The following is a 25660-nucleotide window of genomic DNA, read 5'->3' on the forward strand; positions in this document are numbered from 1 at the left end:
TTGCCCCCCCCCCCCCCTTTGAAATCAACTCTCGGCGGAAAAAAAAAATAAAAGTCTCCGCTATCGTTGATTCTGCCTCTGAAGCGGAGGGAAGGCGTACGCCTCCAAGAAGAGCTCGCTGGCCGGGTCCGTCCAGTCGGGAGGATCCATGTCTGCGGCCATGGCTTCGCCTGCGAGGTACAGGAGGATATAGCTTTCCTCTTCCTCCTCTTCTTCCTCCTCCTCCTCCTCTTCTTCCTCCTCCTCCTCCTCTTCTTCCTCCTCCTTCTCGTCTTCGTCGTCGGCGTCGGCGTCGTCTGCGCTGTCTTGCTCGACGACGGCATCTTCATCCTCATCTTCGGTGTCGTCTTTATCGAACAACAAGGGAAGAATTAGCATCAGATAAACATGCATCTACAGATATATATATATATATATATATACATATATATACATATATATACACCAGGGTAAAACAAAAAACAAAGTAAAATTCAACTCACCACTGCTCCAATACCCAACACTTCTCCAGTCCTCCTCATCCGTATCCCCCACAGAAGACCCATCCGACAACAGCCCCGGCAGCAACGACAACACGCGCACCGCTTCGTCGCCATGCGGAGGAGCCATGCGAGCGGCTCGGCGGATGACGGCGGCGTACCCGCGGAAGCGCAGCAGCTGTTCGTCTTCCGAGCTGCTGTCGGGCTCGTCGTCGTCGTCGTCGCTGTCTTCTTCCTCGGGCCAGGGAGACGACGCCCCGCCGAGCTCGTCGAACTGCGCAGCGTCTTCAGCCGCAAGGACGAGCACTCCTTCGTCGTCGTCGTCGTCGTCGTTGTTGTAGACGACGCCGCCGGCAGCTGCTGCTGCGGCGAGAGCGTCACTGGTGAGTGCGAAGAGGGGCCCGTCGCCGAGGAGGGGGAGGCGCACATGTTCTCTGGGAGACATGGTTTCTGAAGTGTCGTGTGCCAGCAAGGGGAATATAAGGAATGATTGTTCCGGCGAGGTGGGGATATATTTCCTTGCTGGCAAAAGAAGACGTGATTTTTGTCTGAATTGTTCTGAGCATGAGGGGGGGAGTAAGGGGGGATGTTATAGGCCGGCTGGTGCCTTGTACGTGTCCCATCATTGCAAGGCTTTGTTGAGGCTGTTCATATAAAGTTCTGTGCTTGAACGCTAGAGGGATACGTTTCCGTGTGGATATGTGGACAGATCTCTTCTTTGTTGAGGATCGTGGGATTTGAGGTTTTGAGTTCAGGGCTTGGGTGTAGGAGGAGGAGTCGGCCTTGGCCCAGAGGAGAAAGGTCTTCTAGCACTGAGTCTACCACGAGGGTTTCATGGCTGAAGCCTTGAATCGTATATTGCCGAGTGTGCCATGCCACTGAACTCTTGAGGCAGAATTATTGCTCTCGTTCAACCGAGATACGATACTGCATGCGGTACTAGGTCGCTTAGAACACAAAGGCGATATACACATGTCCACGCATACATGACTTCATCCCAACTCTCACAAACTCCCCTTAGTTGTCCGCCGGCGCCTCCACTGCCTGGGCGACCATGAGTTCGAGAATGGCATGGACAACCTCCACGGCCGCAAGAGCAGTAGTCTCGCCGTTGTCGTCGTAGGCGGGCGATACCTCGACCACGTCGCCACCGATAATGTTGAGTCCTTCCAGACCAGCCAGGATGGTGGTCAGTTCACGGGTGCTCCAACCGCCGGGTTCTGGCGTACCGGTTGCTGTGTATTTTCCACATTGTCAGTTAAGCTTTTCTCTGACAAGTTATACCAAATTTGTCCGTTGAGTTGCGAGTTAAGGGGGGGAAAGGGGGGGGAGGGAAGTACCCGGAGCAAACGCAGGATCGAGAACATCGATATCAACGCTAATATAAGTGCTGCTGTTCCCAACACGCTCTCGGATCCTGTCAATGATGGACGGGATGCCCTTGGTATCAATCTCGCGGGCGGTGATTGTGTCGAAGCCGCAGCGTCTGTCGTTGCGCATGTCTGCCTTTTGGCGCATCACCGGGGCGCGGATTCCGGCGTGGATGGACGAGTTGAGGATGAGATTCTGGGAGAGTGAGCTGCCGTTATGACCACATGCAGGTATGAGGAGGTGAAAGATTTACCTCTTCATGAGCGATATGCAAAAAGGTTCCGTGATTGAGGCCCCTTGCGGATTTTTGGTTTAGTATAACTCAACAAGACGAGACAGATTGCTACTGTTCAACTTACGCATAATCTGAAATACCGCCGCCTTGTTCAATGTCAGTATCAAATAACTCGGCCATGGATGGAGAGTTTTCGTACCTAAAACTGCCGGATCCCAAGTATCTGTATCAAAATGTCAACTTTAAACTACTTCAAGCTTCAATAAGTGGCCGAGGCCTCAATCTTACCGATATGGCTATCAAAGTGAACGACCGACACCGGCCCCCATCGCTTAAATGTCGACCGCAGCGCAGACAGAGTCGTCGTGTGGTCGCCCCCAAGCGTCACAATCCGGGGAATCGTAGACTTGTCTGGATGTGCTGTTGCTCTCCCGGAGACTGCTCGGTGCGCTTGATCAAGCGTCTTGAGGGCCACCCGGTTGTCGAGGAAGGTTAATGGGGCGTCGAAGCAGTCGACGACTCTGGCCCAGTCGCGAACCGGGTCTCGGCCTTGGTTCTTGTTGATTAGGTTTTGATACGTGAAAAGAGTATTGTGCGAGCTATGCTGGCCGTGCTCATCTCACCGGTGTATATGCTGTAGCCATATGCCTTTCGTTCACTCGCCGCTCGAATGGCCTTTGGCCCAAAGCGCGCTCCAGGCCGTGCCGTTACAGCCTATATCTCGTCTATCAGTCTCTGACTCTCATGAGACTCAATAGGCGATACTGACAGTGTCAAAGGGAGCCCCAAGAATCGCAATATCGAAGCCCTCTGACGAGTCGCTCTCGGCAAAGCAGTTCTCGTACGGGACATTCGCATACGTGCCAATGCCGCCAAAGTCGTACGTCGACAAGTCGATCTCGCCCACGGGGCTCTCAGAATGAGCCCAGAAGGGAATCTGGTTGCCGCCTTGAGCTGCGAATTGATGGGCGTGGACGCTCGCGTGCAGCAGCAGCAGCATCCATGTGAGGAGCTTTGTGGAGGGGAGGAGGCGAGTCATGGCGAATCGAGTGTTTCTTGACGAAGAGATTCTCGTATCAAGCAGTATTCAATACACAAAAACAGAAACATGCAGCAGTGACGGGTGATGAGGGAATCACAAGAGATCAGCAAAAGTTACAAGATGCATCATCTAGTACCGAGGTAGTCGTTCCATCGCCACATGTAGTTCCCCGCAAATTTCCCATCCAGCTTCGCTGATACAACCTCATGCCACCCAGGTAAAGCGTCAATGTCCGCACATCTCGCATCCTCCTACATCACCAACCATCAACAAAGCTTTGCCCATCGCTATGCACATGTACAACCCGCGAGAAATACGAGCATCTCCCGCAGCGATATGCTGAACCGCATGCTCTGTTGAGTCACGACCATCTCTCTTCTTCAGGAACAAGCTCAATCTTTCCTCGTCGACGCAACTGAGCCAAATAAACTTTTTATATTTCCGTCTTTATCGATCGCTTCATCGAAAGCCGTAGTCCTCCCAAACATACACTTCGAAGCGGCCGTCGCGGGATTCTTCTTGTCGCTGGACGGGGCGAAGAGCCCCGTCGTGTACTGCGGCTGTTGGATGTACGACATGGCAAGGTCCTTTGCAAACTCGGGCACCTCGCCCATGAGGCCATCCAGAATCTGCTTAATGTCCAAGCCAAACGGCAGCTCAGTGATTCTCAACCTGACAGTCTCGATGACGACGTCGCGGAGACTCTTGCTGCACTCGGCTTGCAGGTCATATACAGGCTTGACATACTGCGGGATCACGCCGGGCTCCTTTAGCTTCTTGACAGCCTGCGTGAACTTGGTCTCTGAGAGGGTGCGCAGCCCGTCGATGAGATACATGTCGGCCAGCGTGAACATGGCGACGTGGATGAGCATATCCTGAACCGCCTCGAGGTTGTCGGTCTTGCCGTCGTAGTCTCCTTTGTAGAAGAAGTCAACCATGCGCTGGACATTTGCAAACTCGCAGTCCTTCATCTCGTATTTTCCAGAGGCCTCCTGTAAGTTGCAAAATAGGAATCAGTTTAGAAAGCACTCTTTTTACTCTCGGCTTTTGGTGAGGGCTGGCCACCTTGAACGAGCCGGTGCATGCCGCTTTGATGACGGGAGATTGCAAACAGGCAACGAGCTTATGGACTGTGATTGTCTGACCATTGCAGACGAGTTCGAGATCGCACAGCTCTCTCTTCTTCTGCGCGCTGTTTGAAGTGAGACGAGGGGAAAAGCAGATAAACCGGGCGATTGCTTCGATGCTCACCTCGCCATGAGTATACATAGATTCTGGGCGTGCGATCCAAGTGTTGGTCCCATTTTGCCGGGTCTGCACAAGAAATGATGGAAGAGAAACGAGCGAGCTAAAGGAGCTCAGCGTGCAGGACGAGCTGTTGCTTTTAATATTGAGGAGCCCTGGATAGCAACAGAAGAGAGAGTCCCAACGCACATGCGAGCTGGGAGCCCCGTCGCTTCTGCCCAATTGTGAAGAGGCAGAGTTACGCGCCATCCTAGGCCTGTATCGCCGAGGCCTGCAAGAGGATTCGAAAACATACCATCTCCGCCAATCACTGATGATGTTACTTGCTGTTGGTTGTGCGACATGCATCATTTTTGGATCGCTTGCAGAATTACTACCTCTTCAGCAAAGGGACATAGACACCAAGCCCGCGAGATGAATAAACGCGCTTGCATCATGGCAAAACTGCACTACTGCAAGTGTTGTGTCTTCTGAGCATACGGAGCATTCTCAGCCATGTTTATATGCTACCACGCAGCCCCTTCACCCCCAAGCCATTCCGAGAGCTCTCACGCAGGAGATCATGCAATGAACTGGATTTCCAAGGCGAGAGCGAGGCGAAAGTGCGGAGGATTCTCATCTCTCTCCGCCTCTCAAGGATCAGGGATGTCCTAGAGAGAGAGGTAAGGTAAGCGACCTTCAACATTCAGTACCACGGCGCTTAGTTAATAACCGCGCTCTTAGCAATAGAATGGAAGAATGCGTACACCGACACAGCAGACTGTTTGCTTTCATATTTAAACATAACACACAGCGCTGGGCTGAGGGTTGGAGATTTCGTGCCTTTGCTGGGAATGTACATACTGGATCACCACTTCCTCACCGCAGTGAATGAGATATCCTAGAAACCTCATGGTGTGAGAAACTGCTTGACACTATCCATATAGATATACACATAAAGAAACCAAAACAGAAGCAACAAGAGATCAAGAATTACAAGATTAGTAGTTCCGCACTCGTTCATGCCGGTTCCCTGCAAATATGCCATCCAGCTCTGTCGATACAACCTCTTGCCACCGAAGTAAAGAGGCAATATCCGCATTTCTCGCCCCATCCCTAGGTAGGTATTAATAGCTAGAACGGAATCTGCTCTCAAATTTGGCTATTCGTTTTGCCTGCTCTTTTGCCTTCTCCGCAGCACAATCACACTTGGGACAGTGCCCAGTGTTGCCAGTCAATGGCCTTCGAACAAATGATGTCGCAATATCACTTGCAAATTCTGGTATCTCGTGAAACAGGCTTTTCATAAACGTCTGTTTTGTCTCGTCCATACCGGGGATTCTTTCTCTGAGCTGTTCAACCATGATCTCGCGGAGGACTTCGCTTGAATCGCACTGCAAGTCGTAAACCCGCTTGACGTGTAGGAAGAGTACGCTGACCATGCTCTCTGCTTTGACGGCTTCCCTGAACTTGGTCTCTGCTAGGGCGAGAAGCCCGTCGATGAGGTACATGTCCGCCAGACCGAACATTGTAAGATGAACGACTATCTCGTGAACCTTATCAGCTTCGTCTGGTGCCTTGTGCTGATAGTCTCCCGTATAGAAGTAGTCGACCATCCGTTGGACAGTGTCGAAGCTGCAGTCTTTGATCTCATATATTCCAGAAGCCTCCTAATGAAATACTCAGGCCTGCTCTCCTTGATCTTTTTCGGGGGAGTTACAAGATTACCTCGAACTGGCCGGTACAGGCCGCCTTGATGACTGGCGATTGCAAGCAGACAATGTTCTTATGCACCGGAATTGTCTGGCCGTCGCATGCGAGGACGAGATCGCATAGCTCCCCGTTCTTTTGCGCACTATAAAACCGGAAAGAAAACGTCAGAAGAGACTCAAAAGGCTTTGTATGACCTCTTTCAATGATCGCTACTCACCTTGCCAGTCGGATACACAGCTCAGATGAGTGTAGTGGTAAACCAGATTGTGCCATGCTGCCAGACACTCGAGACGAGATATTAGTAGTACGGCAGGATAGGCTTGACGAAACCCTGTTCGGCTGGATGCGAATACTGTGAGCACCTTATGACTGGATGCGAATATGAATCTTTGTTTCTATTCAGATTTTCAAGAGGTCGTAGCTTATTATACTGCCGTGAGGATTAGGCGCCTCACAAGGCTGCCCGTCACACGCCGCCCAACCCGTGAAGAATTGCCCATGCAACCATCCCGCAGTACTTGTTGGCTGTGCAGCGGGAGGCCTACAGTACAGAGGATACAATGCCATCTCCGCCAATCATCGACAGAGGTACTCGCTGTTGGCTACAGATATGCGACATGCATCCTTTGTTAGTAAATATAGACTTGCAGAATGGTTCTATTTCCTCAACAAGCGAGAAATGGAGACGCCGTGGCTAACTTACACAGCAATGTCAGGCTGCTGGGTATGTCAGCTACTAACAGCTATTACTACCTTAGCTGTAATAGATATAGCTAGCATAATAAATATAGCCAAGTAACAATAGATATGGCTAGTCTAATAGATATTGAAGGAAGACAAGCTGTTTTAGTAAGAAGTAAATTACTTAAGCTATAACATCTTGTATAAGCCTTGTGCAAGGTAAAAATCTTGTAGAAGCACTGTCTGAGAACCAGCCCCGCTCACCTAGGTATGTATCTCAGGAATTGAATGAGATACGCTGGACGTGATAACCAGACTGCTTGCTGCTGCTGCAATATGTAAACACAAGCACAAAACATGCCAACCCCAAACACTACTTGAGAAGATAAACCGGGGGAAGAAACGGTAGGGAGAAGGTGTTTAGGAATGTCTTCCTCATCTGTCCAATGGGGGTATATACACCATAAGCAATAACGTCCTCGAAGCCCCAAAAGAGACATGCTTCGTACCGCAACCCATCACCCATCCATACCTATACTCAAGCATCATTCCTCGGCCTCTTCCAATCTCTTACCACCCCCTTACCCCACGCCCCTAACTATACCACTGCAGACTCTCAAAGAGTTCGATATCCCTCTCGCTTAGCCCCTCGCACCCCCCACACCCGCACCGAAACCCATAGCACGAATACAAGAGCTCTGGACTCAGATTTTTCCCATAAGAAATCTTGAGTTCGCGTCCAGCAGCCACGTCCCTCCTCACCACCATCTCCAGCGCGTGCTTCTCCTCGTCAAACCGGTATTCCACGTTGTTCACCGGGAAGCAGGCGTGGTTGAAGCGAGCCGCGATGGGGAACAAGCCCGCTACATGATGTCCGACGGCGAAACTGCGTCCACAACTTGTATGTTAGTTGTCGTTTTGGCTGGCGGGAATGAGCGTGATGAAAGGTTGAGGCAGTGAGACTTGCCAGTTGGTGTGCCAGACCGCGGTGACCTTGGGAGTGTCCCCCTTGATGAGCTCGTGTGCGTGGAGACTCAGCGCGACTTCTCTGTCCTGCAAGCTGAGCTTGTAAAACTCTCGTATGATATTGTGGCTTTCTGCGACGAATAGCGGAATTTCTCTCAAGATGATGTCTCCTCGTTTGAGGTCTCGTTCGGCAAAAGCTCCCCAGCCGGCAACGGCAGACTTTGCAACTTGGAAGTACTCATTTCGGTATTCGGGGCTGGGTGACAGCTTGCGGGTGAGGGAAAGAATGAATGGTGTTTCTGGCTCGTCTTCTGCTTCGGCATTCTTTTCCTCTTCTTCTGAAGTGTGCTTTATCTTCAAATCGACAAGTGCCTCCAGTGTCTCTTTTTGTAGCGTATCAAAGTCGGTCGCCGTAGCCTGGAGCGTCTCGCTCATGTTGTCGACACATCCACACGTCGTTTCATCTGAGCTCAGCGCATCGCTTTGCGTCTCTGTCGTGCTACAAACTCATTAGCTAGATCCCTCGTTGAGAGAAACTGTAGGAATCAACCTGATGGTGTCCTCTTCCTCAGTGATCTCATCTCCAGTCTCATCTCTCGTGATGTTGAAAAGCCATGGAAGCTCAATAGATAGCTGCTTCTGGTGCTTTTTAGGTTTTTGTATTAGGAGTGGATGCCTGTCGATTGCTGGTGGCTTGTTATCGAAGATGGTCCCTCTATCTCTGTACAGAGGCAGGCTGCAAACGAGTTCTAGCCGCCCCGACCAGGGGTGCAATAAGGCGGCAACTGTTGAAGAGTAAGCCATTGTCTGAGTGAATAAAGATGTAAAGAGCAAAGTGACTGTGAGTCTGTCAATTTCGGGCAGCTCTTTGCCACCGGTGGTGCGAACTGAGCCCGTTCTGAATGAGAAAGTGAGCAGGAGCAAATCGATGCGAAGACGTGTTGATAGGGAGCCAAGTGTAAGAGCAAAAACAAGGTGAAGCGGTTGCCGAGGATTGGAGTTGAAGAGTTGAGAAAATTAAGAAGCAGTAAATTGCTTAAGTACATGCAGAACCCGTTTGCTTTGAATCACGTCACGAGGCTGCAAAGAGAACAGCTACTTGACAGATAATACCAGACTTCTCGCAATCTATCAAGTATGAACCGATACACAACAAACCGGTATCGTGGCAATCGAGGCACTTAACCACTTCCAGTAGACAAAGCCGCTCTCTTCTACGGCTACGAACCGCCATCACACCGCCGTTTGTCCCTTAGCCAGCATCACCACAGCAATCATTCACCATCTTCAAAGACCATGCTGTGACACACGAGCAGATACGGGAACTGCATAATGTATATACTAACTCGAACAAACAGTAACTCTCCGTGTATATTCCGTGACGCCTTGTGAGCAACCACAACCTGATACCCAAGCTCCCAAAAGGACCTCTTGACGCCAGCAATGCATGGTTTCTCCTTGTGCCCATTCCCGTCTGTGTAACAGAGCTACCCTTTAGAGTTCCAGTCCACAAGGCCGTAAGTATTTCTCTTCCAAGATCCATCCACATCTTTGCCATTATGACCAGTATCAATGCTCGTGTATATATGCCCACCCCCGATGGCAGCATTCCTGACAATGAGTTGACCGCGTATTCAAGCAAAGACAACTCGAGTTATATAAACGCAACCGACAGAGTGCCATCATGCACGATCCACGCCCAGCTTCCTCCTTGGACGAAGAGGACAGTCTCCCTGACAGTCAGGACACCGCAAGCAGCCAGGTTTTGACCACACTTTCCGGCACCTGCAGACCCAGAGGTCCCGTCCCGTCCTTGTAGTAAGACAGTCGAACGGGGCGTGGATCCCCGTGTCCACGCCGCACGAGATGCAGAACCTCCGAAGCATGACGAGTCGATCCGACCGCGGGTCCGGCTCTCGATCACGGACAATGTGTCCACGGACGTCGACGTAGACGGACAGGGGCTGCAGCATGTCAAAGTGCTCCGGCGACCGCACGCGGAAGCAGACGTAGCACTCAAAGTTGCCCGGCTTGTAGTCGTGCCCCTTTTCGCTGGGCCGGTGTTGCGGAAAGTCCTTCGCGGCTCTCATGACGAACTGTGCCTTGTCTGCGGGATCGGCCATGCCCTGGGGGTCGATGGTCTGATGGAAGTATCGGTTCATGGTGGACAGGTGGATGAGTGTCTGGTAGTCGAGGTGAGAAAAGACGAGCCTCTGGAGCTCCTGCGGCAGGCGTTCGATCAGGGACGGCATGGTTCGCGAGTGATGACGACGGTGAGAGGGTTGAGGCAGCTGCGGGGAATGATACTGCTGCTGATGCCGCTGCTGGTGGTGGTGGTGGTGGTGGTGGTGGTATTGTGGCTGTTGCTGGAGCCCCGGATTTCGCCTCTGAGGCTGGTGATCCTGTGGGGGCAGGTGGCCGTGCTGGTGCTGATATTGATGGCTCATCTCAGATAGACTGCGATGATGGTGGTGAGTGTGAGGTTGACGTTGATGTAGAGGTTGGTGTTGATGTTGATGTTGTCGTTGAGGGTTGTTGTAAGGATGATAGTGTTGGACGAATCGAGAAGTGGAAGACTCAATGGGTGTGTTGTGAGCACTAGGGCTTCCCAGATCCGGAGCCATAGTAGGCCTCGGAAGGACGATCATGGCGGGCTAGTAGAGAGATTTGTCGACGAGATTGATCTCGATATTATCATGCAAGACAAGGCATGCAGAGAAATATAAGCCTGTAACCCCGGGACAGCCAAGTGCTACTTCTGGCAGATTATCCTGGATCAAATCTAATAACGAGCCACTCGTCCACGGGGGGGAGGGAAAAGCGCCGCCGCAAAGGTGGCATGAACAGGGAGAGGGGGTGAGTGGATGTTCGAGTAAGGACGGGGGCCGGCTCAGATGCATTCAAGCGGTCTCTCGAGCATGCCCGCATGTTGGGATCGCAGTGCCATCTCCTCACAAGCCCGCCGTTGGCTGGGTTTCATCTGTTCCGTACAGCTGAGACAAACTCGCCTCGGACATGGGCGGTGGGCCATTTCGAGGAAAGCATGGCAGTGGAAACAAAGGAAGCGCACATGGAAAGCGCTCCACCGGAGGGAACACAACACCAAAACCCCCCGGAATGCCTCTCTCTTCCTCTCTCTCTCTCTCCTGGTCACGGCCTACGGCCGAGCGAGATTCTCAGCCAGCAGGGCAGGACTCAGAGGCCCCTCCCCGATGAATCCCTAACATGGGACCGGCAGCATGGTTTGGCTAGCCCGTTGAGGGCATGATAAACAGACAATCGCCGACTGACAGATCCCGTAGCTAGGCCACATCTGCATGGATACCTTACGGTAGCTCGCGGCACTGACAAAGTTAGCAGATGAAGGCAAGGGGGGGCGATATAGCATCACCTCATGTGTGTGGGGGTTTAGGCATGGAGATGATGCTACTAGCCCTGATTTTTCCCAAGTGGTATGTCCCAAGTCCCAGACATTTCCATCTCATCTCTTGGCTATCCACCAGCCCAACGCTTGTGAAAGTAAGTCGTTACTATTTGGGGAGGGCGTGGGCCATGAAATGCGACTCGATTCCGGTGCACCGCTCGCCGGACCAATTCCCCGGCCATCAAATCAACAACCTGTCAGGCACTTGGGTCATGTGTGCAAGATTGGAGTCTCAGAGGACCCAACGGCGAACCGTCCTGCCGGGTGAGCCGCATGGGGAACATGCTGTGAGCCAGCGCATACTACTCGTATACCGCTGGGTATGATATGCTCCCGTGCGATCCTCGTGCCCAAATAACAGCCAGCAACCGTCCAGCCAGAGCGTCAGAAACAGTAATGCCCCAGTGCTACTACGCACGAGCTGTATATTGTCTTGGAAGCCTCGCAGATTGAGACGCACTGACTCTTGAAGCTGCCTTGTACGTGCTTGTACCTGAGGCACAGGAGTACTACTTGCAAACGCACACGGGCCAGGTCGCCAGATGTTCTCTCATGCGTTCGGCGGCGTCGTTGGTTTCCGCCACCGTTTCGCGGCGGTAGCGATTTTGCACGCATAAGTGCATCCACGATCCACCGGCAGTTCTCCAGGTCTCAAAGGGGGGCGGCTCCAGTTTCTCGTATGCACTTGCAGCGGCGATGCCAGCGCTGCTCCCCTGTCCCGTCGCGGCCAGCGCGGTGACTAGGGAGGACAGATACCCTGACGGCGTCGGCCGTCCGCCTCTCGACAGTGGCTATCGCCCGACATGTCCGCTGGCGACAAGCATTTCTGACCGATCCAGAGAGCTGGCTCACGTCTGTGCCGCACGTGGATCACGCGTGCGAGCCTCGACGCTAACCTTGCCTTGATGAAGATAGGGGACGAGGCTCCATCCCTTGCTTGCCTTGGACGAGGACATCCTGACAGACAGGGCATCTCGCGCGGCGATCGTTATTACGGGCGACTAACGCTAAAGATCTCCCCCAATGGTCTCGGCTGAGAGGCGAGAGTCGAATCGGGACTAGGCAGCGTTACACGGCATTCTTTCATATCGCACAGCTGCCTCGTCCAGGGCTCTGAGGACTCGATATGATTGATCCAGTCAACCGGTAACGGAGCGTTGCGCTGTAATGTCTCAGGTGTCTCAAGAAGCTCTGAGACTAGTGGCATTGTGTCGTTCTGTTCGTGAGATGAAGTTGTGGCCACGATAGGCTGTACATACGAAGTACTCCGTTGCACCCCATGCTTCTATCACAAAAAGCTTCATCCCGTTTTCCTGAGATTTGTTCCGCTTTTTTTAGAACCAAGTCATGATCCCTGTGATTACAGCTTCGTTGCAGGCTCGTTCGATTGGTTAATTGTCTCCGTAGAGGCGTAGAAGTGGAGTTTGTCAAAGGTCGGCCGCAAGTCTGTCCCGACAGCTGGGGGTTAGAAGTTCAGAGAAGTTCAACCGGGGGGAACGACAAGGCAAGGGAAGACACAGCCACGGTTCACGAACTTCTTTTTCCCTTTCTTTCCCCTTTGGAAACAAGCATCCAAGCACGTCTAGATTGCATGGCCACGGCACTTACATGTATCAGCGTAGGAATCTCAACATCCAATTTCATCAAGGGTCGATGTGGTGCGACAGCAATGAAAGACATGCATATGAAGTAGTAGTACTGCTTCGTACTCCATGCTAGCAGCAGCAGAGGAAGCCGCCCTCTCTTTCCATTCCCGGCTCCCAACCGTCACAATTCATTTCAGACCGAAGGAGCTAGACAGGCAGGCCGCGTGCTGGTAGGCTGACACGGCAGAGAAAAGATGAGGGTTCCCCTCATGTGATTGTCGTCGACGATATGTAATACAACTCCCCAGCGTCGGTGTTGGTGGGAATCCATGATACCCTGCATGCAACTGCACATACGGTCTCTGAGCTGCAGGGTTGCAAGACGTGCCTCTCATCCAACGCTCGGTGGAGTCTGGCCTGCCCAACTGCCGGGGTTCTATGGTGGCGGTAAGGGAAGTGGGACAGCGCACACCTCCCGGGTCGAGGTGGGTAGTGATGATCATCGTCCAAGCCCTTCTCCCTTTGGGATTGGTAGAGCAAGAGCAGATCCTGGTCGTCGTGATCCTGCCCTCCGCATTGTATGTATGGCTGACTTGGTTGCAGCCTTGTCGCGCAGAAGGCCGAGCCACGAGCCACTTGTGGCAGAGGCAAGCAACCAGGGCCAGTCAAAGGTGAGCGGCTCCCGCAACCCAAACATGTCGTCCGCGTTTCAAGGCGAGCCGCCCAAATGCATCATCGGTCTTGTCCGTAGATGTCATAGTAGACAGTTTGGGTAAAAATAGCTTCCCATCGTCGCCAAGACGCCATGGGTAAATTTGCTTTTTAAAAGTAGAAGAGACGCTGGTGGGTTCACTTTTGAGATTTGATGATGCTTGTTCGCAATTTGCCCCATTTCATGGACTCGTTCTTCGACGCAGCATAATCACCATCATCTTCCACCATGGGGACACTGAACTGCACGTCCGCACCACAGACGACCCCTAGCGATTCGGGTGTCGCAGGGCAAGGAGTACGTTGACAGGCTCTCGCATGAGGAAACCCAGTGTGGAGGAAGCCCAGGCACCCGTCCTGCCCCAAGCTCTATTGACCATCGTTTGTTCATAGATTCTCCTTTCTTTCATGATCACGGCCGCGCTGGCCCTCGTGCTGTCTGCGAGTGTGATTCTTGCAGACTTCCGAGGCAAAGAGTCAACAACCCGGCGAAAGTTACTCAACGGGTACAGCGACTCACAGATCATGCAAGGGATCGGCATCCAAAGTAAGCTGCATCACGACCCCCGGATATCTCCTGGTAGCACGACGCTAACGAGAGGCTTCCGCAGGCGTTGGTTTAGCCAAGATGAACTCCCTGGTGCCGTATCACTTCTTCCTAATCTGGATGCTGTCCCTCCTATCCATGGCAACCCACAATGCAACGCTTCTGGCCCTGGTCCGAGACTATCGCCGGGACTGGGTGCTGAGATGGTTGAGACAAGTGCTCATGTTCGTCAACCTGGCGTTGTCGACAGTCTCCGGGATCTTTATCCTGCAGACCGTGTCCAAGGGACTGGACAAATCGACTCTGCCCATTGCCTGTGTCTGGCACGTTGACGGAGAAAAGGCTCCGTCCAACGCGGGCCTGTCGTATGTTGGCACCATTGCGGCAATGGCGGGAAACGGTATCATCTTCGTCCTCGCCACATGGTACCTGCACAGTCGGCAGCAGAGGTTCTACAAGACGGTACAGATCGTGGGCTGGGTGCTCATGGCTGCCGTTGCCATTGGGGCTGCGATCCGCATCATCCTGCTGTCCCAGGCGTTTGGACATCCGTCGGTGAAGCTGAGCGACCAAGGGGAGAAGGACTGGAGCTTCGGCCAGCTTCTCTCCATGCTGCTGCTCGCCCTCCCTCTCGTCTCCGTGATTGAGATCTATCGCGGTGAGATCAAAGTAGCGCCGCCGGTAAGAGACGACCGCCAGCGGATGTACGACGGCGAGATGCAATCCGATCCGCAGGCCCTCACGCCATTTCAGCCGAATCCCTTTTTTGGCTCCGAGACAGACCTGTTTAAGAAAAGGGGGAACAAGAGGTGAAGGGGAAGAGTGAAGTTGTGTGGGGTGGCGAGAGAGATGGATGATTATTGGTTATTTCTGTGCGACAATTAGAGTTTATGAACGATCTGCTATGAGGATACCCGAGCCAAGCATAAAGAAGGTGGCAGGCGCGGTTAAGATACGAATACGTAATGCCCAGGGACTGAGGGATTCAGATCATACCGTACGATATGGTTCTATAATGGGGTGATTCGCAAGGTCAGAGAAATGAATTGACTTCAGCAGTACCTGCCAACATGACGCTACGGAGAAGCAAGGCAGGAGCTATCCCTTATGTTGACTGAGTATGGGAGCAGGTGCCTCTGCTTCAGTCCTTCTTTCCTTTTGTTTCCCCCGACTTGTAGGGCAAGAGGGACAGGATGAGAAAGAAGCTCTGTCGAAGCCTCCTTCTCAATGACCACTTGAGCAGCACTCTCTCTTGCCTACCTTACCTTCCTAAAGCTTCATGGATCTCTCACCAATTGCAATGGTTCTCCTTCAACATGACGAACCTCGCACAAGTCCAATCCTCGACCCTTGTCCACATCATCTGAAGATCGAACCAGCGTCACAATGTCTGGCACGCGGAGTCTGTATCTGGTCTTCGCTATAGCCGCCAGCTTGTTCGTCTACGCTGCTTGCCATCAATGGGGCAGCGCAACGGCAGAGGCTATCCAAGACAAATTCGGCCCTCGCCTGTTTGTGTCTCCTTCGAACATGGTTGTGGATTTATCAGTACATGTAGCTGACAGTCTTTCGGAAGCAGCCCCGGCACCAAATCCACCAACGGACGCCTCAGCTTTGAGCAAACTGCCCAGAAATACGGCACGGACAAGGTCACCACCCACAAATACCAGTTCATGTACGACAAGTACTTGTCCGGTAGTCGGGACGAAGAGGTCAAGGTCCTGGAGATTGGACTCGGCTGCAACATGGTCAGCAATCAATGCTCCCAGTGTATCACCAAACCAGATCAGACAACCATATTAACACAATTCGCAGGACTACGGCCCCGGAGCGTCGTATTACACTTGGCTCGAATACCTGCCATTCGTCGATCTCTACTTCATCGAATACGATGGGCAATGCGCCCAAAAGTACCAGGACAAAACCGCCAACGCACATGTGTTTATCGGCGATCAAGCAGACGCCGTCTTCCTCACACAGTTCTCCTCCGAAGCAACGGCAAGCGGCTTATTCGATGTCATTATTGACGACGGCGGACACACAATGGTGCAGCAAATCACATCCCTCGAGTATCTATGGAAAACCGTCAAGCCCGGCGGCTTATACGTCATTGAGGATCTGCAGACGAGTTATTGGGAAACATTTGGCGGGGACCCCGCTGGCTGGCGGTCGTCGAAGGAGACTACGATGACTTATGTGTTTCAACTGATTGACGATTTGATGATTGGACGGAGCGAGAAGAAGATAAGCCATGAAATACTCTCCATCGATTGTATGGCGGAGATTTGTGCACTGCGCAAGAAGGACAATATGTAAAGGGGGATATCACAGGAGGACACAAAGGTAATATCGTAGATAGAAATATACTTCAATTCTATTGCATCTAGACATTAAAGCAAAGAATTGCGGGGGATATATAGAAATGATTTTGACAGTTATTATTTTTCTTTGACCTCTCTCCTTCACATGATGGAACACTTGACAGGAAGACCGCAGAAGTGGTCCTTGCCGTCCTCCTGCTCCGGGACAGGCTCCTTGGTTGCTGCAGCAGGCGGCGCAGATCCATTGGCCGGGGCAGCCTTTTTCTCACTGCTAGAAGTGGTGTTAGTGTTGCTGCCATGTAGTCAGCCGGAGAGGGCCTGGGCAAAGGCCTCGCCCTGGGCGGTAGCAATCTTGAGCTCGAGCGGGGTGGGCTGGCGGGCGCCGGTGGGGCCGGCGTAGGTGCCGGCGCCCCAGGGGGAGCCGCCGTGGACCTCGTCGAGGTTGGTGATGTCGGCAAAGGTCTTTGCGTAGCCGAGGGGCACGTAGACGATGCCGTGGTGCGTCAGGGTGGACAGGGCGGCGAGGGCGGTGGACTCCTGGCCGCCGCCGGGGGTGCCGGTGGAGATGAAGAGGCCGGCCTTCTTGCCCCAGTAGCCGCCGGAGGCCCAGATGCCGCCGGTCTTGTCCCAGAAGGTCTGTGCCGAAGGGAAAGCTTGTCAGTTTTAAACTTCTTTATGGTGGTTGTATCAAAGGAGGGGGGAAGGGTTGGTTATAACGTACCTTCCACTGGGCGGGGAAGTTGCCGTAACGGGTGGGAATGCCAAAGAGGAAGCCGTCGTACTGGGTGAGGGTGGCGGGGTCCTCGAGGACGGGGATGTCGGTGGGCTTAGGCGGAGCGTACATCTTGGCCAGGACCTCGTCGGAGAGAGTCTCGGGGATCTGGTAGATGTCGACCTGGGCGCCGGCGGCCTCGGCACCCTTCTTCTCGGCCTCGGCGAGCTGCCGGATGTGGCCGTACATGGAGTACTGGAGGGCATTGCGTGTTAGCGAGGGAAGCAGGTCTCCCAATTAACGATCGTAGAAGGTCGACTTACGTAGACGATAGCGATCTTGGGGGCCATTGTGATGTGTTCTTGGGGGGTTGGGTATCTCTAAAACAGAAATTGGAAAGAAAAAGGAAGGCTATTTGTGTTCGACTCTGAAACTCTGGAATGTGATGAGTGCTTCCGAGATGGCTGAGAGGAGGGGGAGGGCCCTCGAGCTCTTATAGCTGAGGGCGGCTTCGACGGGAACCCCTCCAGGATGGGAAAAGAAGGAGGATCGAATCGGTGTTAGTGTCGAATTGTAAGGTTTCGGCTGCATTCTCCCGTGGAGGCTGCACACGTCTTCCGCTGCCGCGCGGGTTGACATGCGCTGTACTCTGGCGATGGCTGGGGATCAGGCGATGAGATCATGGCATCTCGATGTACTATTACCGGGGGTGGCCCCCTCTTTTTTCGTACCTATCGTATCGGTGATGGCGCACGTTTTCGCAGAAATTGCTAGTCTTTCTGGTCAAAGTAGTGGTAGTATTACACTACTACCTTAGGTAGTCATCAGATACGTGGAGGACCGGCCGTCAGCCATGGATCTCCTCCGTCCCTCGTCTTCGCCGGGACTGCGAGGAATGTGCCTGGCCTGGCCGGGTCCTCAATTGGTAATCAAGGTACCTCTACGATTCATACCCAACTCGGTCCGGCGAGACGCCAGAAACAGAAGATTCCCAATTCCAAGCAAAGCACAAGTCATCATCGTGTCAGCAGCAGCTGGCCGCCCTTCACACATTGTCTCCGCGTATCGGTACCTTGCCTCACAAGCGTCCCAACTCTGGCCGCAACAATCAGCATTACTTGAGCCTGACAAACTGCTGCCGCACCCCGCATGTGGGGCCCGTGGCTGGTGGGGCCCGGACTGAGCTTAGCTAAAGCTTTGATAATGTCGACAGAAAGAGCGATGATGCCTTTTGTTCTACAATTACATAAGGTGCTGTATTATTATTGCCTCTTTGTCGTTTTTTTCCCTTGTCAGTACGGAGATTAGAAAAGACAAATCATGCCGCTCCTGGTCGTGAGGAATGGCTCACAGAGAGAGATATTGCTGTAGTGCATACACGCGTAGTATCATCTCCATCTGTCAACGAGGCCAAATCGCGATCACAACCCAGTTCATCAAGGTGGTGGGTGGGGCATCACCAACATGAGAGCCCGGCGATGAAGAATTGACAGCTCCCCCCGCAGCATCGAGCCATCGCCGAGACACGATAAGCTATTGCCTCCCCTGGCAGTTCGAGCATCTAAGCTTTCGTCCGCAATGTCTAAGCAAGTGTTTGTCTCATCTCTGTGGACTTGACGATGCTCTGCTTCTTCATTCTGCTGATGTCAGAAGGGACCAATTCCACCCTCCTCCCTCATCGTCCGCCTTCGTCCGCTCTTCAACGACAGACAACTCACTTCTCCGCCGTGATCAGCCGTCTTCTCACGACTACTTACTCACCTACGGAGACCTAGTATCATGTACTGACAACTCATCTGCCGCTGGCAATTCCCAGCTCCCTCCTCTCCCGCTCGAACCGGGCTCGGTTGCGTCGCCCGGCTGTCGAGCAAAGCGCCACTTTGGTGCGTGCTGACCTGCATCACGCCAGTGAGAAGTGAGAAGTGGGATTGAAGCGCTCCAGCAGTTGTGTGTTCTCAGACACGCCCGAAAAAAAAAAGAGAGCTAAAGATTCCAAACTCTACCCGCTTCGACAGACCGCTCAAGGGGGGGACAAAGTGATGAGGGGGACTTAAAGTACTCCAGCAGTCGCCATCATGACAATTTCTGCTCTGGTGAATGGCCGTGTCAAAAAGCTCGAGGGATTCAGATTTGGAGCAATTGAGGATTTGCGCGACGATAAAAAAGGGCTGTCTAGGTAAAATCTCGATGCTCCCGACGCGGAACGAGTCTCGACCCGGCCTCCGATCGCCCGATTTGTGCCAACTCCTCCCCTACGACAACGAATGCGATGCAGCAGAACTACGTTGACAAGCCGCAGCAGGCGAATTGAATAGTAGTACAAACAGACGGTGTTCCGCACGTGGGATTGCGCAACCCGTGGGCCGACAAGTCCAATGAGGAGAAGGTCGGAGCGACATTATCATGCAACGAGACGGCGATTTCCATGTTTACGACGGGCGAATCGAAGAGAGACAACACATATTCTCTCTACGAATTCACAATGGAAATGAATGGCGGTCTACTTGATATTTCGAAGCCTCTTCTATTCTCTTTTCGAATAAATTAACAAAGCACCAGTGGCTCTACAGCGTGTTCCAGCGACATCCGGCGCAGTCTTACCAGGTACCCAATGAAAGGAGGATATCACCTCCAGTCAGATTGTCACGTCACAGATGACAACTCCAGCTCAAAACCTCTCGTTCTTTGAAAGATTTCGATTACTTAACAAGCCTCAGCATAGCAGCCGGAGGGCATTGATGATGCAGAGGGACAAAAAAAATTGAGGAGTGCCCCGGCGTGACCGCTTACAGACTCTCATCGGATGACCATAAAACCCCCCCTCTCATACCGAAGCAGTAGGTGAGGATACTGCGCGGCGGGTAGGTAGGTAAGGTAGGTAGTAGTAGCCACCAAGTGAATCCGTAGGATCATTCTGCATGATCAAAAGCCCAAACCACAACTCCTCATAGGTGGAAAATAAAGACACGACGTCCTGAGGTACTGCATGTCCAGAGACTGTAAGTAATCAAGTAAATATAGGCTACCTTTAAAACAATGCAACTTCCTTCTACCTCACAACTCTTCGTACTACACGCAAAACCATTCACAATCTCAGCTTCAATCCTCCGTATTGTTCTATGCTGGTAGCAACCACAACCAAAGAATCGACCCCCCTTCGTATATAACTCGCCAAAACACCGCCCCCCAAAGAAGCAGAGAGGAGGGAAGAAAAGGATTCGAAAGACAGCAACATTCCGTCTCCAAGGCAACAGCAATTCCAGAAATTAAACAGCAAGACGCCCGGCTTCGCATCCGTTTTGCAATAGAAGTATTTGAAAGGGAAGTATTCGAAAGAAGAGTGAAAAAAGTGTCCAAGCATTACAAAGCAACAACATCATCCATAAAATCATAGCTCATTTCCATCGACAAATAGAGAGAGAGAGAGAAGGGGTAGGGAGACGCAGAAAAATCCAAGACAAGGCTCCCATTTTTCTTTCGAAAGTCGATATTTACAGTCTTCGTTCAGCCTCAGCCTCAGCCTCGTGCTCGTGATCCGGCGGCTGCGCGCTTGACGGCTCTACCACAATCGCAGGGAGATCGCTGATCCTCAGACTCGGCAGCCGAGGGATGCCGCCCACAGCGCCGACCGCCGGCCGCAGGGCACGCTCGCCCGGGTCCCCTTCGCTCGAGGCCGACACGAGAGACGGCGACGTCTGGCCCCGCTGCGAATTCGATCGATGGGAGGATACTCCGGCGGCGGTTCGTGGATCTGTGACAATGACCGGTCCCGGAAATCGTCGTCGTCGTCGGCCAGGGAAACATCCTCGTAGCCCGGCGGCGGCATCGCTTCCTCGCCTAGGTCCGCCTCCACGAGCTCCGGGCTCGATCCCGCCCTGGCTTCGCTGGGAGCCTGGCCCGGCGTGTTGGTGTGCGAGTCTCCCGATCGTCGGGTCAGCGCGGGCGAGGCGAAGCCGGAGCTGACGCTCATTCCGCGGTTGTGAGCCTGAGATGATCGCGCATCCGCCATTCCGATGCTCGCAGAGTCCGAGAGCAGGCCCATGCGCTCGCTGTCGGTGCTGTTGGCGCGGATCCGTGTGCCGTCGTGGCGGGCCAGTCCAACGTCCGCATAAGACACGCTCGACACGGATAGGTTCCTGTTCTCCTTTGCCCGCTCCATTTCCCGGCGGAGCTCCTCGATGGTCTGGTTGTTGTTGCTCGCAGCGCGGGCGCGGGCACGGAGCTCGGCCAGGGTGGCGGTGTCGCCTCGTCGTCGAGCCTCCTCGCGAGCCGCCCTCCTCTGCTGCTGCTCCTCGATCATCTGCCGCCGCGCAAGCCGGATCTGATACATGCTCTCCATCTCTTCGTCGCGCAGCGCTTCCAATTCCTCCTCGGTGGGCAGATCGACAATCACATCGATGCCATCTCTCTCGCCCTCTCGGCCCAGAACCTGTTCGTTGTGCGAAGCCATCTGGCGGTAGGCCGGCAGGGTCATGACGGAGCGAACCGAAGTGTTGCGGTCCACGTTGCTAGCGGCGGCATTGTTGCGATTTGACGACGCGGCGGGGGGCTGGGTAGATCGACCGGTTCTTGAGTTGGTTGAGGCGGCGTTGACGGTTCGCGAGCTGGAGGCTACCTCGGTGGTGTCGTCTCCGTGGGCTCGCTCGTACTTGGCCTTTTTATTATTATTCTTCCTCCGCTTGATGTATCCGATAATGAGGACAAGAACAATGACGAATACGGCGACGCCTAGCAGGATCTACAACGGGCAGTTCCAAGTCAGTCAAACCACAGGAAGAATTCGCATCAACCCAATCGTAGACATACAGCGCCTATGATGCTACCGCTGAGGCCTCGCCGCTGCAGCTGGTGAACGTGGCGAGCCGATTGCGCCAGCCGAGCGCTGGCATCGGCACGTTGCGCCGTCCGACTGTGTAGATACATGCTCGTCGGCTGCGAGAGACATGTAGGAAGGACCGGAGTCCGATGATTTGGCGAGCAGCAAAAGAAGAGGCAACCAACGGTCTGGTTTTGGTTCGATGGCAGAGGTGAGATTGTTCGTCAACAGAAAAGAGCCCTCTTTCACGAGTCTGCCGTCCGCATTGGGCGTCTCGTCCGCACCAGTAAGCGTCTTCTCTTCCAGTGACCGAGGATCCAAGCAGACGATGGAGCAGCTCAGCCCGTTATTGCTGCTCTTTTAGCGAGGGTGGGCCGGCAGCGCCGACTCTTCCAGGTTGTCTTTGCGGTGGTACCGGTGCGGGGAACTGGCGGGAAGCAAGCAATCGCACTGAACGATAATGCAAACCGAAGTGACGGCGCACGGGAGCGAGTGGTGAGGATGGATGGACGGGGAAGATGAAGGGATTCAAGAGGCAGAGCGAGAAGGTTGGACACGCGAGAATGGATGGAGGAACCTGGACGGGACGGAGACGGTCTGCAGCTGGAGGATTGTTGTGGTGCCGTTGGCCTGATTCCAGCGGGCAGAAGCTGCTAACTTGCAGCGTCAAAGCCCCAAAAAGGCCCAGAGAGGCGCTTCGGGAGGACGCTAAGAAAGCGAGTGTCCATGTCAGCCCCATACATGACGCTCGTTTCTGCTGCTTGTTTACGAGGAGCCACGAGGCTAAGCCCAGCCACCGCCGGACACAGCCAGCTTCGTAGCAGCAGCAGGACGGGCTTGTCCAGCCACGCTGTGATTGATCCGGCGGACTCGGGATGGCCAGGTTGCACGAGATGAAGAGCTACTGCATGAATGCAATAGTAATTACAGTTTGCCATTGGCAGCATGCGAAATACAACCAGATAAGACGAGACAACCTGAAGCATTACCGACTCTGTGGAATCAACTGGGCTGACGCTTCACCTTACCCTCCTTCAGCCCGCAGGTGAAACCTTTTCCAGGCTGGGCTGGGCTGGACCACCAGTTACCCGCTGGACGGGCCGCCGCTGTGCTATTAATGGCTGCAAATTCGAGTCCATGGATCCGACCTGAAGTGCGATGGAGGCTACTAGTCTAGTAGTAGCGCAGCCTGTCATACGCGCTGTGTGGTTGCGTGCTGCTGCTTCATCTCAAGATACCACCGCTATTCACACTCATGTATGTAAGATGTGTAATATCGGATGGAGGGGAGACACGAGGGGTCTCAGATCGGGTGTGGAGAACAATCCATGCCGTACAGTAGCAGTCGCATTGTGTTGTGCGCATTCCATAGGTATGTATGTGAGGGAGTGGTTGCGCGGATGAGGTCAGACCGGTCCATGTGAAGACAAGATTGATTACCGGTGAGAGAACCTTGGTTTTGTCAACGAAAGTATCGTCAACCTTTTGTGTGGCAAATTCTTCGCCTACCTTGCCTGCGACAATCACCGGGTGCCCTGGAAGACCTGATAGCAAAAATAGAAGCAATGCTGACACCTTGGCAACCGATAACCACGGTCAACATTCGGACAAATAGAAAAGAGAAAAATCAAATCGCAACTCATTTCATAGTTCAAAAAGGAATCGTCATGTGACAAAACAAATCTTTGGTACAAACCCGGTACTCCTGCCATTGGATATTCCTGCTGCAGCCCTCAAAATCACATCACATCCTCTCTCCATACCTACCACACCCGTCTTCACACCGACCCATCTCCGTCTCCGCCACTATCCAAACTTCTTCTCAAACTTCTTCAGCATGCCCGTCACACCCCTCTCAATCCGGCCGGCGTTTTCCTCAAACTTTCCTTTGCCCTCTTGCTTCGGCTGATACTTGTGGCCTGCTTCGGCTTCCGTTGGCCTGTATACCTGCTGATGTATCGAGTAATCCACCGAGCCCGATGGTGCGTAGCCGGGCTGCTGCGAGTATGAGTAGTTGGAGTACCCGCCTGGCGGAGGACTGGCGAGGCCTTGGGTGGGCATTGGCGGCTGAGACGCTGGTGGCGGAGGGAGGCCTGGCGATGCTGGGAAGCCCGCCCCATAGGTGCCGGGAAGTCCGGGCGAAGGCAACGCCTGCGCCGGCATGGTCGTGGCTCTGTGAATTCCGGGATGGACTGGCGGTGCGGCGAACTGAGGAGGCGCGAACCCTGGGCTGGTGACTGCCGACGGCGGGAACTGAGACGGCGGGGGAATTCCTGGAGTGAAAGGCTGGCCGCGGTAGTCATATGCCACTGCGACCGCCAGAGGGTTGAGAGGATCCTCATCTGGAGGAGGCGTCTTCTCGCGATGGCGAATGGCCTCGGGCGCAGCGGGTGCAGCCGGATTGTATGCCATGGGCGCGAAGCTCGTTGGCTGAGGCTGAGGCTGAGGCGGAGGCGGCGGAGGCGGCATGGAGATGCTCGGTGTCCCTGAGGAAACGGCCGCGGCATCGCCAGGGCCGCCGACCGAGCTGTGCGAAGCCGACTGCGCCGACACGGAGCCGTTGCTGTACTGCGGATCCGAAATGGCCGCGCTCTCGAGCTTCTGGACGACGGCGCTCATTCCCGCGGGCTGAGGCGGCGGACCCGGCTCGTCGAGGACCTCGACCTGGGCCGGCGGCAGCACGCGGCGCACGCCGTTGACGAACTGCAGCGCATCCTGCTGCGTCCAGAAGTAGATGTCGAGCGAGTGCAGCTTGTAGTGGTACTTGTTCTCGTTGCGCGGGTCGTAGGTCGGCAGATGCCACTCGCTCTGGTCAACCGAGTCGGCGACGGTCAGCGAGACGGCGCAGTGCTGCTTGTACGAGTATCGAACGTGCGCCTGATCGAGGACTAAGCCCAACAAGACCGTTAGACACCAGACGATGAGCACGCGATGCTATCCATCCTTACATCCGTAGAATGCGTCTTGATCCTCTGTGCCTGGGTTGTTGGCAATCTCAATGCGACACCTGCGCTCGCCGGCATTCTCAAACAGATAGACGTAGGATCCCTTGTCGAACCGGTGATGGCGAGGCTTCACATTTGCCGGCGAGTAAAAGTAGTGGACATCGGCAAAGCTGCAATGTCTCAACGTCAGCAGCCGTTCCGAGCAGCACACCGGTTGCGACCGGTCATCGACTCACAGCGTAGCTACATTCTCCTCGCCTGGCCGTGCCGCCATCTTGGATCCCGTCGCTGGTCTGATCTGAGCGAGACGCAGACCTCCAGATAGCTTGAACGCGATACGATACGGACAACGCTTGAAAGAGGCCGGTTGTATGCAAGGAAGACAAACTTGCTTTTTATATCCGCTGCAACGCCACTCGACGACCCTTTATTCTCCAACCCGTTCATGGAACAGCTTCCACATGCCGACCTATGAGACGGTTCGTCATGGCGTCTCGGCGCTTATACGGCCTGCCGGTGAGGGGGGTGAGCACAGTCGCCGGCCAATGGCGATGCGCGGCAGGGAGTTTTGTCACAAAGCTCCAGTGGAGAGCAACCTGATCAGACCCCCGCCGAATCACTGGAGCGAGCTGCTAGAACTTGCACTAGACATTGAAGTCCAGTTGAGCCTAAAGAGACTTGACCATTTACTCTCACGTGATACCGTGTCGCTATCGTATTTGCTCCTTCACGGTCGGGCAACGCGCTTCATCCCATGTCGGAATTCCGCTCATGCGCAAAGTGCTACATGACCACGCCCTGAGATGCGCTCCTGTGCATGGTCAGCATGATCTCGACAACTCTTCGATGCTGTTCGCTACTTCACACTCAAATCGCGGCTTGATGGC

The 25660-nt window shown here is 53.8% G+C and overlaps 11 protein-coding genes across 11 annotated transcripts; 2 read left to right on the plus strand and 9 right to left on the minus strand.

The window, feature by feature from the left end:
• Nucleotides 1–60: 60 nt before the first annotated feature.
• On the minus strand, nt 61–932 carry BBK36DRAFT_164305 (hypothetical protein; the record flags this gene model as incomplete). Its single annotated transcript, XM_024897755.1, has 2 exons — nt 583–932; nt 61–393 (listed from the first exon to the last, which is right to left on the minus strand). Exons 1-2 carry the CDS (start codon nt 922–924, stop codon nt 61–63), a joined length of 675 nt encoding a protein of 224 aa, XP_024749232.1. The 5' UTR covers nt 925–932.
• Nucleotides 933–1496: 564 nt separating this feature from the next.
• BBK36DRAFT_1120544 (Arginase/deacetylase) lies at nt 1497–3085 on the minus strand (the record flags this gene model as incomplete). Its single annotated transcript, XM_024890712.1, has 8 exons — nt 1497–1714; nt 1820–2045; nt 2104–2146; nt 2210–2231; nt 2285–2308; nt 2374–2634; nt 2709–2799; nt 2855–3085. The coding sequence occupies 8 exons, from the start codon at nt 3083–3085 to the stop codon at nt 1497–1499; spliced, it is 1116 nt and encodes a 371-aa protein (XP_024749233.1).
• Nucleotides 3086–3519: 434 nt separating this feature from the next.
• BBK36DRAFT_1121320 (hypothetical protein) lies at nt 3520–4431 on the minus strand (the record flags this gene model as incomplete). The annotated part of the gene is made up of 3 exons (XM_024890813.1): nt 3520–4119; nt 4193–4319; nt 4379–4431. The coding sequence occupies 3 exons, from the start codon at nt 4429–4431 to the stop codon at nt 3520–3522; spliced, it is 780 nt and encodes a 259-aa protein (XP_024749234.1).
• A 1047-nt stretch (nt 4432–5478) lies between these two features.
• On the minus strand, nt 5479–6337 carry BBK36DRAFT_1141836 (hypothetical protein; the record flags this gene model as incomplete). Its single annotated transcript, XM_024893482.1, has 3 exons — nt 5479–6021; nt 6080–6206; nt 6282–6337. 3 exons carry the CDS (start codon nt 6335–6337, stop codon nt 5479–5481), a joined length of 726 nt encoding a protein of 241 aa, XP_024749235.1.
• Nucleotides 6338–7651: 1314 nt separating this feature from the next.
• Nucleotides 7652–8515, minus strand: BBK36DRAFT_1121274 (hypothetical protein; the record flags this gene model as incomplete). Its single annotated transcript, XM_024890809.1, has 2 exons — nt 7652–8210; nt 8262–8515. 2 exons carry the CDS (start codon nt 8513–8515, stop codon nt 7652–7654), a joined length of 813 nt encoding a protein of 270 aa, XP_024749236.1.
• Nucleotides 8516–9393: 878 nt separating this feature from the next.
• BBK36DRAFT_1120093 (hypothetical protein) lies at nt 9394–9963 on the minus strand (the record flags this gene model as incomplete). Its single annotated transcript, XM_024890659.1, has 1 exon — nt 9394–9963. One exon carries the CDS (start codon nt 9961–9963, stop codon nt 9394–9396), a length of 570 nt encoding a protein of 189 aa, XP_024749237.1.
• Nucleotides 9964–13847: 3884 nt separating this feature from the next.
• Nucleotides 13848–14793, plus strand: BBK36DRAFT_1135585 (hypothetical protein; the record flags this gene model as incomplete). The annotated part of the gene is made up of 2 exons (XM_024892696.1): nt 13848–13979; nt 14044–14793. The coding sequence occupies exon 2, from the start codon at nt 14061–14063 to the stop codon at nt 14790–14792; it is 732 nt and encodes a 243-aa protein (XP_024749238.1). The 5' UTR covers nt 13848–13979; nt 14044–14060.
• A 572-nt stretch (nt 14794–15365) lies between these two features.
• On the plus strand, nt 15366–16295 carry BBK36DRAFT_1120596 (hypothetical protein; the record flags this gene model as incomplete). The annotated part of the gene is made up of 3 exons (XM_024890718.1): nt 15366–15490; nt 15592–15727; nt 15795–16295. The coding sequence occupies 3 exons, from the start codon at nt 15366–15368 to the stop codon at nt 16293–16295; spliced, it is 762 nt and encodes a 253-aa protein (XP_024749239.1).
• A 308-nt stretch (nt 16296–16603) lies between these two features.
• Nucleotides 16604–17362, minus strand: BBK36DRAFT_1120096 (benzoquinone reductase; the record flags this gene model as incomplete). Its single annotated transcript, XM_024890660.1, has 3 exons — nt 16604–16936; nt 17022–17267; nt 17336–17362. The coding sequence occupies 3 exons, from the start codon at nt 17360–17362 to the stop codon at nt 16604–16606; spliced, it is 606 nt and encodes a 201-aa protein (XP_024749240.1).
• Nucleotides 17363–20503: 3141 nt separating this feature from the next.
• Nucleotides 20504–21935, minus strand: BBK36DRAFT_1203129 (hypothetical protein; the record flags this gene model as incomplete). Its single annotated transcript, XM_024897250.1, has 3 exons — nt 20504–20678; nt 20771–21750; nt 21819–21935. 3 exons carry the CDS (start codon nt 21933–21935, stop codon nt 20504–20506), a joined length of 1272 nt encoding a protein of 423 aa, XP_024749241.1.
• Nucleotides 21936–23489: 1554 nt separating this feature from the next.
• BBK36DRAFT_1135586 (hypothetical protein) lies at nt 23490–25270 on the minus strand. Its single transcript, XM_024892697.1, is given in 5 exon segments — nt 23490–23541; nt 23597–24716; nt 24777–24943; nt 25010–25155; nt 25167–25270. 3 exon segments carry the CDS (start codon nt 25045–25047, stop codon nt 23635–23637), a joined length of 1287 nt encoding a protein of 428 aa, XP_024749242.1. The 5' UTR covers nt 25048–25155; nt 25167–25270; the 3' UTR covers nt 23490–23541; nt 23597–23634.
• Between the last annotated feature and the right edge of the window lie 390 nt (nt 25271–25660).

Source organism: Trichoderma citrinoviride, assembly GCF_003025115.1.
Source record: "Trichoderma citrinoviride strain TUCIM 6016 unplaced genomic scaffold BBK36scaffold_8, whole genome shotgun sequence".
Classification (NCBI taxonomy): Eukaryota; Fungi; Ascomycota; class Sordariomycetes; order Hypocreales; family Hypocreaceae; genus Trichoderma; species Trichoderma citrinoviride.

Bases quoted from the DNA above. Each gene is read 5' to 3' on its own strand.
- BBK36DRAFT_1135586 (XM_024892697.1), bottom strand. From the start codon at position 25,047: ATGGCGGCACGGCCAGGCGAGGAGAATGTAGCTACGCT. The intron at 24,944-25,009 runs GTGAGTCGATGA...GAGACATTGCAG, and splicing joins GAGGAGAATGTAGCTACGCT to CTTTGCCGATGTCCACTACT. The intron at 24,717-24,776 runs GTAAGGATGGAT...TGTTGGGCTTAG, and splicing joins TCAAGACGCATTCTACGGAT to TCCTCGATCAGGCGCACGTT.